The sequence below is a fragment of the Carcharhinus amblyrhynchos genome, chromosome 4 (assembly GCF_965287045.1).
Source record: "Carcharhinus amblyrhynchos chromosome 4, sCarAmb.v2.hapA, whole genome shotgun sequence".
NCBI classification, from domain to species: domain Eukaryota; kingdom Metazoa; phylum Chordata; class Chondrichthyes; order Carcharhiniformes; family Carcharhinidae; genus Carcharhinus; species Carcharhinus amblyrhynchos.
Window position 1 is genome coordinate 15,937,600 of NC_137327.1, and position 12,683 is coordinate 15,950,282.

At 42.2% G+C, this 12,683-nt stretch overlaps 1 protein-coding gene across 1 annotated transcript in view; it reads left to right on the forward strand.

Annotated features, from left to right (window-relative positions):
- Window positions 1-993: 993 nt before the first annotated feature.
- Window positions 994-12,683, forward strand: part of cotl1 (coactosin-like F-actin binding protein 1) — a 28,336-nt gene continuing 16,646 nt past the window's right edge. Inside the window, exons 1-3 of the mRNA XM_080186737.1 lie at window positions 994-1,172; window positions 1,288-1,370; window positions 2,991-3,148. Of these exons, the coding sequence (XP_080042863.1) occupies window positions 1,096-1,172; window positions 1,288-1,370; window positions 2,991-3,148 (318 nt within the window). The 5' untranslated portion in view covers window positions 994-1,095. The remainder of the gene's footprint in view (window positions 1,173-1,287; window positions 1,371-2,990; window positions 3,149-12,683) is intronic.

The following is a 12,683-nucleotide window of genomic DNA, read 5'->3' on the forward strand; positions in this document are numbered from 1 at the left end:
AAGATGTGCATATTAGGCAGACTGACCATGCTAACTTGCTCCTTAATGTCCAAAGATTTTGGGTGGATTAGCCATGTGGGGTTACAGGGATAATGTAGTGTAGAGGGCCTGGGTAAGATAGTCTGAGCTGTATCAGGGATAAGTTTTTCACTCAGAGGGTCGTGAGTGAGTGGAATCGGCTGCCGTCAGTGGTGGTATAGGCAAACTCTTTGGGGTCTTTTAAGAGACTTTTGGATGAGTACATGGGATTTCCTGGGATTGAGAGTTATAGGTCTGGTAGGGATGGATATGATCGGCGCAACTTGTGGGCCGAAGGGCCTGTTTGTGCTGTAGTGTTCTATGTTCTATGTATTCTCCCACAGCGCTTGCTCTGAAAATCCCACCTGAGGTCAACGGACCTTTGCGTGGGACAGTGTCCCGCCTGCTACCATTCCCATATTGGGTGAGACGAGAAAATTGGGTGCAGACTCGATGGGCTGAATGGCCTCTTCTGCACTGTAGGGATTCGATGATGCCCAAGCATGAGTTGGTTTGGAGGTAGGACAGAGGAAAACGCCCGAGGAAACGGGGCAAAGAAAAAAATGTCAGCTGGGCCATCACCCTGCAGCCTTTATAGATGTGATTACAGGACCACAGCTCAGTAAAAAACCCGCATTGTCTCTGTCAAATTCCAACAGGGGGAGACAAGCGTGTGGAGCGGTCACTCCGAGCAGTCTTGAGGGCAAAGTGAATAGATGGTGACAGACGGAAATACGACATCACCAACGCCCAGAGCCGGTAAAAAGGGGCTGAAATGCATCCGCTAAAGCTGCTGTCATTTATCTGCAGCCTCATAGCGGGTGCTTCCTAACCTATGTCTGAGACCTCTTGGTAGATATCGTGGAGCCTTGCAATCCAACCTGAAATCAAGCACCCACTGCAGCCCTCTGGCCAGCTGCAGGAGCTTATTTTATTTTCTGGTCTTTTGTTTACACATCCCCCCCCACACCACCCCCCCCGCGGCCACCCCTCGCCTCATCCTATTAGCCCAATTTGATACTCGGGAGCAGGGATTTATTGTACAGAAGTTCGCCAGCTGATTCACCTATCGCTCAAATGGCCACGAAGATTGATAAAGAGGCGTGCAGGGAATCGTATAACCTGGTCCGGGATGATAACAGCGATATCAACTGGTTTGTTTAAGCTCAAATCGTCCACTTTCTTATAATTAAGACAACTTCGACCTCATTTTAGATCCTAACTGTGTACATACATTGTGTGCGTGTGTCTCTTTCTCTCCTTTTCCAGGGTTATCTTTAAATACGATGGAAACCTTATTGTTCCCGATTCACAAGGCACAGATTACGAGGAATTTAAACTTCAATGCACAAGTAAGATTTGGGGCTTCTGTCACTGTTTTTTTTGATTTATTGTTTGGTGTGTACAGTGGAAGGAAGGAATCTGCCTTGCCAGACCCCATATACACTGCCCCCCCCCGCCCCCCGCTCCATCCTCTCCCCTGCAGTGTGAGAGATCGCTTCGTTATGTGATGATAGCTCGCTGGAAAGGGTGCAAGCTAGCTGTGCTTAGACTGCATCTGGAGTACTGCATTCCCTGTAGAAAGTCTCCTGGTTGTCGATATATTGCGATGGATCAAATCGATAGCTCTCTCCCCCCCCCCCCCCCCCGCAATATTAATCGAACGAAAGGAAACTTGACTATTTAATTAGGTTATACTTCCCTTTTAACATACTTTTGTTTTAGGGGTTGGGAGGTGAGTTGGAACGACTCTTTAGCTTTGCAGATTGATAGTGCAGTAACCCAGCATTTTAAAAGCGATTGGTCATGTCACCAGCTGCGAGTTGCAAACGACTCATTTAATCATGACCACAAATTTTCACAATTATTTTCTAATTTGAAAGGCAATCCACTGCCACGCCATTGGAAAAAATACATCTGAGCAGAAATGTACATTTTATTGTAAAATCTCTCACTTATATCGTGTTGCCAGCTTAATGCTTGCGATTAAAATGTAACTTTTAAGGTGTGGCACTCAACTGGGGGAACTGTTCACAGCTTACTTTTGGTTCCCCATTTCTGTAAATACTAAACGTCGCCCCTCGCTCTGGTATCTGGCTAAGACATAAAGGGGAAAAAAATGTCCCAACTGATCAAAACAGCTTGCTTTGAAACTACCCATTCCGAAGTGTGGATTTTAGTATTTGACTGGCTGTCAGTCTAAAATGCTTTAGCTGCAATGTACTGCAAACGTTAGGCAGGATTTGACTGTTGTCCTTGGCCAACTTCAATCACCTAAAGAAGGGAACCATTTTGTTTTAAAAGAAAACTTTGGGGCTGTTTTTGATAAAAGCATTTGTGCTTAATCTCAAGACTATGATTAATATTTGCAAAATTCCAACCATATTTGTATTTGAGATTCAGGGTGGATGCATTCCCACTCTTTGGAAGAACTGACGTGTCGGTTTTAAATCTTCCTCTTGTACCAAAAAGCCGGTTGTGATGTTTAAATTTTGAATTTTGATTATTTGCTTGTGCATGGTTTTCCTTGTGTTTTACCCGTCAGGAGAAAAGGTAAGATTGTGCCGTTGCTTTTTGAGCCAGAGGTGAGTCAGGACAAAAGCCCAGTTTCTTCTCCATTTCAGGCATTGGCTCATGTGCTCAATGCCTTACCACTGTTGCACATTGACATTCTGCCTTGCTCGTAGCTTGAACTTGTCATATACTCATTTTAGTACTTCGCTCCCACCCCCCCCCACCCCCCAGCTTAAAAGACTCCTCCTTCACTTTGGTCATTAATTGAAATAATTACTTTGTATTTGGGTCAGAAACAATGATATATAGGGACCAAATCTTTCTAAAAAAGCGTAGGCACTAGAAATCTAAAGCTGAGCTAGAAATCTATAGAGAGAAGCCTTGTTGATGCTGAGTGACCCAAGTGGTTATGTTCAAAATTGAATTTACTTCTAATTTACTGCCATTCCTTTTGGCAGATGACCGTATATTATTTGGGTTTCATCGAATCATCACTGGGGACGCCATGAGCAAACGTGCTAAGTTTGCTCTGATCACCTGGATTGGAGACGGAGTCACTGTCCTGCAAAGAGCCAAAGTCAGCACTGATAAAAGTTTGGTAAAGGAAGTAGTACAGGTAGGTCATTAATCAATCAAATGATGTGTTCACAATTGGAGAGATTATTAATTGGCGTGGCTAATGCTTTTAGTTAGTTTCCAGTTATTTAAAAAAAAATACTTTATTCAAAGTCATGCTTATTCCAGAATCTGGTAGGGCTTTGCAAGCAACCTTCATAATGCCAATATATTATTGACAATGCTCTAACATTTGTAGTTGCCAGGAAAGAATTGATTGCGAAATATTCTGCAGTTGTGTTTACAATAAAAATATTAAGGATTTGCTAAGGAATAGCCCAGAAAATTATTTGGACTATTCCAATACAGCTGCACTCTGCTGTTTTGCCAAACTGTCTCTTCCTACTTTGGGGATGATAGTGGAACTTAATGCATACGTAATATACTGTATAATGTACTATTATATTGCATCTAAAACCCACTGACCTCACCATTGGTATAATGAGCATGTTGATCAAGTCAAACATTTTGAATACCTTGCAAATCTTGGTTCCAGCTAATCAATTTGCTTGATTCCTTCAATTTTAAATTGAAGCTGTTCAGTAAGCTGTTATTATAAATATGGGATGAGGTAATTTGTGAGGGATAAATTCTCACTTGTAATATATGGCCTGGATGCTCTGCATTGGAAGTAAGTAAATCACTTTGGTAATAAATACTGTACTGCTTACTTCAAAAATCATATCTGTAATTATGAATGGAATTTAATATTTTGTGATTCATGACAGCCTGCGGGTTAAGGTCATCTATAGTGAATCTTTTTTTAAAAAAAGAAGCCCTCTGTGGTGTTGCCCATCCTCAGCTGTAGAAGTGTTATTATGATTTAGACTTTCTCCCAACACTGCACTAGTATCATGGAAGAAAGGCAGTTTCCATTAGCAGACAGTCTCCAATGAATCAGAACCTGCTCCCTTGTGCATCTTGTGTGTGGGATAGCATGCCACAGGAATAATAATTAGCTTTCATTATAATGTAACCCACTGGAGGTAGAAATAGAATGTTTATCACCTCGTCTTATATACTTGTGTTCAGATTAACACAAATAGATATATTTTTTAAGTAACATGGTTGCATGGAAGCAGGCACACCCAAGTTACTGATCATTTGCCCTGAGAATTAATATATACCTTCAGAATACATTTATTGCACTATCTAATAATCTGAAAAAACGCTTTTGGAGATTGGCTTGCTGTGTGGACTTCCAATTGCTATCCCATGCATTAGATCAAGAATTTATAGTGTGTATTATATAAACAGTGTGCTTAATGTGATTAAAAGTGTGTAGTACATGGTTGCCCAAGAAAATTTTGAATAAAGAATTGTCAATTTATCAAAGAAAATAGCACTGACCACAAGCATGTCTCATCATTGAGCAGTTAATGTGTCACAAGAGCAGCTTAGTGATTTTAAATAAAAATCAGTATAGGTGGTGGAAAACTATTGCCCATTTAATTCCATTCTTTTATATTGGTTAGTCCACCCGCTCATTCTACCCCCTCCTCTTCTGACTCAAGTCATAGCATTAACTGAGATTCATGCATTGCATGTTCCCAGAGGTGGTCACCCCACAAGTTTTCTGTGAAGGGAGAGAGGGAAAGGGCGACCTCTGGACAATTGAATTAGGTGGTGCAGGAGGCCCCCAAGTGCATCTCACTCTCTAACCAGTATTGAGAGGGTTCTGATGGGGATTGCACTTCCTCCACCACATAACCACCACCACATAACCCCCCCAACCCCCTGCCCTCTCCCCCTGCCCCCTCCCACCCCAGTGCTAGGGTCAACGATGTTGCCAAGCAGTGGCAGAATATCTTGAGGGGAAAGGGTTAACAGCCCGAGGCTGTGGCTCATGTTGACACCAATGACATAGGTAGAGGCGCTGCGAGCAAATCTTGGGCATCTAGGAAGAGCTCTAATAAACAGGACATCCAAGCTAGCAATCCAGATTGCTGCTGGTGTTGTGCGCTAATGAGTGTAGAAGTAGGAGGATGGAGCAGATAAATGAGTGTGAGGCTGGAGAGATGGTACAGAAGGAAAGGTTTTTCATTCCTGGGAAATGGTGATTGGTTCTGGGAAAGTGAGACTTCACTGTTGCTGGGAACAAATGTAGTCATGATGTGGAGATGCCAGCGTTCGACTGGGGTAAACACAATAAGAAGTCTGACAACACCAGAAAGTCCAACCAATTTATTTGATAGTAAACTCACAAGCTTTCGGGGTTTGCCCCTTTGTCAGGTGAATGGAGAGTTCTGGCCTCAGACAGAGCGTATAACAGCACAGACAGTTCACAGATTACTGATTAGATTGCGAGTCTTTACAACTAACCTGCTATTCAAGTCTTAAAGATGCTGACAATGTGAGTGGAAAGGGCATTAGGCATAGGTTAAGGAGATGTGTATTGTCTTCAGACAGTACAGTAAGTGAGGTTTTGCAAACCCAGGCAAGTCATGGGGGTTACAGGTAGTGCAACATGAACCCAAGATCCCGGTTGAGACCGTCCTCACGTGCGGAACTTGGCTGTCAGTCTCTGCTCAGCAACTCTGCAACGTCATGTGTCGTGAAGGCCGCCTTGGAGAATGCTGAAGGTCTGACCTTCGGGTGAGCATTCTCCAAAGCGGCCTTCACGACACACGACAGCGCAGAGTCACTGAGCAGAGACTGATAGCCAAGTTCCACACACATGAGGATGGTCTCAACCGGGATCTTGGGTTCATGTTGCACTATCTGTAACCCCCATGACTTGCATGGGTTTGCAAAACCTCACTTACTGTACTGCCTGAAGACAATACACATCTCCTTAACCTATGCCTAATGCTCTTTCCACTCACATTGTCAGCATCTTTAAGACTTGAATAGCAGGTTAGTTGCAAAGACTCGCATTCTAATCAGTAATCTGTAAATTGTCTGTGCTGTTATATGCTCTGTCTGAGGCCAGAACTCTTCATTCACCTGACGAAGGGACAAACCCTGAAAGCTTGTGAGTTTACTATCAAATAAATTGGTTGGACTTAAACCTGGTGTTGTCAGACTTCTTGCTGAGAACAAATCCCACAGAGTGGATTGCTAGTGTTGTTGGCAAAAGTTTAAACTAATTTTTCAGCGAAGTAAGGACCAGGACATAATATTAGAAAGGAAAGATGAGTTGTACAAAAGATTGGAAGAGATGACTGCAATGAGTGAGAAATGGAAGTCAAACCACTGCATGTATATCAATGCAGAAAGTGGTAAATAAGGTTGGTGAGCTGAAGGCAAAGATGGCCACATGGGAATATGACTTTACAGTCGTAACAGAGACCCAGCTCAAAATGGCATGACTTGATACTAAATAAGGAGGAGGTGGGTGGCACGGTGGCACAGTGGTTAGCACTGCTACCTCACAGCACCAGGGACCTGGGTTCGATTCCCAGCTTGGGTCACTGTTTGTGAGGGGTTTGCACATTCTCCCCATATCAGCGTGGGTTTCCTCTAGGTGCTCCAGTTTCCTCCCACAGTCCAAAGATGTGTGGGTTAGGTGCATTGGTCGTGCTAAATTGCCTCTTAGTGTCAGGGGGACTGGCTAGGGTAAATGCGTGGAGTTATGGGGATAGGGCCTCGGTGGGATTGTGGTCAGTGCAGACTTGATGGGCCAAATGGCCTCCTTCTGCACTGTAGGAGTCTATGATTATATGATGGCGTAGTGCTAATGTCACTGGGCTAGTCACTCCAAAGCTAATAGCCTTGGGGCGTGGATTCAAATTCCACCATGATAAGACTGGAATTTAAATTCAATTAAAAGCTGGTCTCCTTAATAGTGAAAGCTATTGTATATTGTTGTAAAAACCCATACGATTCACTAATGTCCTTTTGGGGAAAGAGATCTGCCATCCTTGCCCTCCCATGTGACTCTAGACCCACAGCAATGTGGTTGACTCTTAACTGCCTTCTGAAATTGCCTAGCAAGCCAATCAGATCAAAGGCAACTCCAGGTTGTGTAACAGAGGTCTGTGGAGAGGAAGAGTTTATGAATTGTGAGTAGGAGAATTTCCTTTGGTGCATTTCTGGCCCAACGAGGAAGTAGTCATTGCTGGATCTGGTTCCTGAAATGAGGTGGATCAGTTGGGGAGCATCTGGAGACAGCAATCAAAGTATCATGAGGTTTAAGTTAGTTGTGGAAAACACAAGGAGCAATCAAGAGCGAAAACCTTTAATTGGAGGGAGGCCAACTTTGGATGGTAGGTATTCAAAAATATTGAGGGAAGTCAGGGTTGAAATTGCGGAGACACTGGCCAGAATCCTTGGATACATGATGGTGCCAGAGGATTGGAGAATTACACATATTGTACCCTTGTCCAAAAAAAAACACAGCAAAAACAAACCAGTCAATTAATCGTAACAGTGGGAAAGCTTTTGGAAACAAGAAGTCAGGGCAAAATTAATAGATACAAGTATGGATTAATTAAGGAAAGTCAGCAGAGATTTGTTAAAAGGCAAATCATGTTTAACTAACTTCATCTGAGTTTTTGATAAGGTAACAGACGGTTGATCAGGATAATGGGATTGTTGGGGTATATACGAACTTTCCAAAAGTATTTGATAAAGTATCACACAAAAGCTTTGCATTGGAATAAAAGAGATGATGGCAGCATGTGTATAAAGAATGGCTGTTAGGATATACAGCGGGGGTTTTAAAGATCAATAATTGGGATTGATGCCTTGTTAAGTGACTTGGATGTACAAGGAGACATTTTAAAACAAGCAAATGACAACTTGGAGTAATTGTGAACTGAGATAAATGCCGAGAGCACAAGACAGTCTAATGGAATGAGTGGACACATGAAATTTAATGTAGAGAAATGGGATGTGATACATTTTGGTAGGAAGGGCTGGTATGATGTAACATAAAGGCTATAATTCTAATAAGGATGCAGAAACGGAGAGACTGGGGTACATGTGCATGAGTCACTGAAGGTTCTAAAAAGCTATTTGGATTCTGGGCTTTGTAGTTAGCAGCATTGGTTACAAAGGAAGGAAGTTACGATCAATCTTTTTTAAACACCAGTTTGGCCTCAACTGCAACATTGTGATAATTCTTGATGCCACATGTTAGGAAGGGAATGACAAATTTGAGAGAGGGTACAGATAAGATTTGAGTGGTTTTGGGGAGGTGGAGCCATTGTTAATTGTATAGATTGGAGAAGCTGAGGTTGTTCTCCTTGGAGAAGAGAGATTTGATGGGAGGTTTGATATTCAAAATTATGAAGGCGCTGTACAGTATGAGAGAAGCTGCTCCCATTGGCAGAAAGGACAAGAACGAGAAGACTTTGATTTGAGGCGCTAGGCAAAAGAACTAAAAATGTACCAGGACAACTTATTAATGCAGTGGGTGTTTAGAGTTAGAATGCACTGCCTGAAGGGGTGTGGTGGAAGCAGGTCCAATCATTGCTTTCAAAATGGAATTGACCACCTGAAGGGGAAGAAGTTGCAGGGTAAAGGCAGGGAATGGAACTTGTAGAGAGGTGACACAGGCCAGATAGCATCCTCCTGCACTTTAAATATTCAGTGATTTGTAACGCATTGCGTGTTTTTGGACATGAACAAAGCCAACATGATGTGACTTGTATTTTTAGCTATAATCTCATACTTGATTAATGCCAACAATTCAAACCATTCCCTGTATTTGATATGGGAACTTTTAAATAAATGGTGATTTTTTTTATTCAAAGGCATTTGCAGTCTCACTAATAGAAAGAGCAACAATATGCCATTGCCTTGCATACAGTTTCTGTCTCACTGTAAATATGGACAAAATCTGGTCACACTCTTGACATGAACAAAGGAAAGCTTATTCTGAGAGACAGCTAGTTGAAGTCAATTAGCTTGAGCTTTGTGCTCTTTAATGGTTTTAAAATAAATTTTTAATTTGATGTAAGCCTTCTCCTTCAGGGCTGGGGCAGGTACAGATCAAGGGGTGTCACTCCAACTGCCCATCCCCCCACTTTCCCTTTTCTCCTCTGCATAAACTGCATGCAAATAAGGGGAACATGCTAGCTTCCTGTAATTTTGTGCAAGGGCTGCTTAGTTGGTGTTTGGTGTTCAGTGTTCAGAAGGGAGAGAAAGAATCTTCCTTTTTTAAATTATGCTCAACAAGGGAAAGCTTTTATTTCTGAAAAGGAAAATTCCTGCATTCTGGCAGCATTGAGTTGTTACAACTCAAAGCGTCTGGTAGGCCTCAGTTGGAGAGCTCTGCTCCCTTTCATTATTTCTTATTCTCCTTCCCTGTTGTGCAAATGACAATGATGCTGCAAAGTTGGACGACTCCTGAGGACATCTGTGCTCCTGGAAGATATCTCTGGCAAGTGCAAGTCTTAACTTGGCTTCCTTCTTGTCTCAGTGATGAATCCTGTATAATTTGGATAGCTGCTGTCCAATTTGGGTAGCTGCTGATTTGTTCTCCACTGTTCGTGATGTATATTTTGTTTGTTAGTGTCACAAGTAGGCTTACATTAACATTGCAATGAAGTTACTGTGAAAATCCCCTAGTCGCCACACTCGCCTGTTCGGATACACTGAGGGAAAATTTTGCATGTCCAATTCACGTAACCAGTATGTTTTTCGGACTCTGGGAGGGAACTGGAGCACCCGGAGGAAACCCATGTGCCACGGGGAGAACGTGCAGACTCTGCACATTCAGAGACCCAAGCCAGGAATCAAACCCATGTCCCTGGTGCTATGAGGCAGCAGTGCTAACCACTGTGCCACCATGCTGCCCCATGAAGACATTGGTTGAATTGTACAGCCCACGCTGCCTTCAAGGTGAAAAAACTGAGGCTTGAATTTACAAATAAGTGTGGCAGCTGGAATTTTAATGAATATTGGTGCTCTACTGCAGTATCTTTGTGCTCAGCAGTCAACCTTACACGATGAATCCTCTGCTGATTAGCATAATTGTTCTCCTAACTCCAACTTTGTTTAAATTTAGAAATACAGATTAAGAACGACTTCATTTGTTTTCCAAGGTTTGTTGTCAATTTCATTCATTTAACTCTTCTTGCATTTTCTGTGCCCTTATTTGTGTACATAAGGTATAAAAACATAAGAACTAGGAGCAGAAGTAGGCCGTCTGGCCCCTTGAGCCTGCTCCGCCATTCAATAAGATCATGGCTGATCTTTTTTGTGGACTCAGCTCCACTTACCTGCTCGCTCACCATAATTCTTAGTTCCTTTACTGTTCAAAAATGTATCTATCCTTGCCTTAAAAACATTCAATGAGGTAGCCTCAACTGCTTCACTGGGCAGGGAATTCCACGGATTCACAACCCTTTGTATGAAGAAGTTCCTCCTCAACTCAGTCCTAAATCTGCTTCCTCTTGTTTTGAGGATATGCCCCCTAGTTCTAGTTTCACCTGCCAGTGGAAACAACTTCCCTGCTTCTATTTTATCTATTCCCTTCATAATCTTATATATTTTGATAAGACCTCCCCTCATTCTTCCGAATTCCAATGAGTATAGCTCAGTCTACTCAGTCTCTCCTCATATTCCAACCCTCTCAATCTGGAATCAACCTCGTGAATCTTCTCTGCACCCCCTCCCGTGCCAGTATATCCTTTCTCAAGTAAGGAGACCAAAACTGTAGACAGTATCCAGGTACAGCCTCAGCAGTACCTTATACAGCTGCAACATAATCTCATTGTTTTTAAACTCCATCCCTCTAGCAATGAAGGACAAAATTCTATTTGCCTTTTTAATTATCTGCTGCACCTGCAAACCAACGTCTTGAGATTCCTGCACAAAGTTCACCCAGGTCCATCTGCACAGCAGCATGTTACAATTTTTTACCATTTAAATAATAGTTCATTTTGCTATTATTCCTACCAAAATGGATGACGTCACATTTACCAACATTGTACTCCATCTGCCCGAACCTCGCCCACTCAGTTAGATTTTCTATATTCCTTTGCAGATTTTCAGTGTTCTCTGCGCACTTTGCTCTTCCACCCATCTTAGTGTCATCTGCAAATTTTGACACACTATACTTGGCCCCCAACTCCAAATCATCTATATAAATCGTAAACAGTTGCGGTCCAACACTGATCCCTGAGGCTCACCACTAGTATAGTATTAACAAAGAGCAAAGCCAAAATAGTTTTCTTCGGTCATTTATCCCATTATAGTTTCTGAAAATTGTATTGATTGCAGTTCAAAATTGCTTCACTGATTTGATAAATGCAAGTTTATTTCTCCTTTTTTCTCCTCCCACGCATCTTAAAACCAATGACTTGCACATCCAATGAAGTTTAAATCACACAGGAGGTCTTTTAATATTTGTGTATGACTTGCTCACCTACTTGGTATTGCATCATAGTAATGTAGCATACACAAGTCCCATTCTGCTTGACTAGATCATCTAAACATTTATCACTTTGCCTGACGAAATTTTGGGTACATGAGTTTTGTAGCGTAGAGAGGCCCTTTGGCCCATTGTGTCTATGCCAGCCATCAAACCTATCCATTCTAATCCCATTTTCCTGCATTTGGCCTGTAGCCTTGTATGCTGTGGTGTTTCCAGTGCTCATCTAAATATGAACATTATTTTGAGAGTTCCCGCCTCTACCATCTTTGCAGGCTGTGAGTTCCAGGTTCCCACTATTCACTGATTGAAAAAGCATTTCCCCAAATCCCTCTAAATCTCCTGCTCCTTACCTTAAATCTATGCCCCCCTACTTATTGTCCCCTCTACTAAGGGGAAAAAGTTTTTTTCTTTTCTGTGTCCTTCATAATTTTGTACACCTCAATCAGGTCCCCCTTCAGCCTTTGGCTACTCTAATGAAAACAAGCCTGGCCTAGTCAGCTTCTCTACATAGTTGAAATGCTCCAAACCAGGCAACGTTCTGGCAAATCTCCTCTGCATCCTTTCCAGTGCAGTCACATCTTTCCTATAATGTGGCAATCATAACTGCAGACACACTACTCTAGCTGTGGCCTAATGAGCGTTGTATATAGCCCCATCATAAACCCACTGCTCTTATTCTATGCCTTGGATTAATAAGGGCAAGTATCCCATATGCCTTCTTATCTACCTATTTTGCCGTCAAGGATTTTTGGACATGCACCCCAAGGTCCCTCTGGTCTTCTGCACTCCCCAGCATCCTACCTACCATTCATTACTACTACCAATAGGTTGAATCCGTGTGTTTGTCCTTCCAGACCAGGCACCTGAAGGTGACAAAGTGATCTGTTTGGGTGACTTTAATTTTCAAGTACTCAGTAGCAAAATGTGATGTGTGCAGTGCAGCTAAAATAGTTGTTGAAATAAGACTCAGGGTCATATGAGGAAACCAGAGTAATTGTTTAATAGGCTTGCTATCAGAAAAAACAACTTGGTACCAAACTTGTGTATGGGGAATCGCCTATGAAAGCAATAACCCTTGTAAGGTTTCAGTTAGTTAATAGAACTGAAAATCACAGAGAATTCTGGATTTTAAAATGGCCATGTTCAGTAAGATAGTAGAATATTTAAAATAGTTCAGCTGATTAACCCTGCTGAATGGGAGGTAATGTTT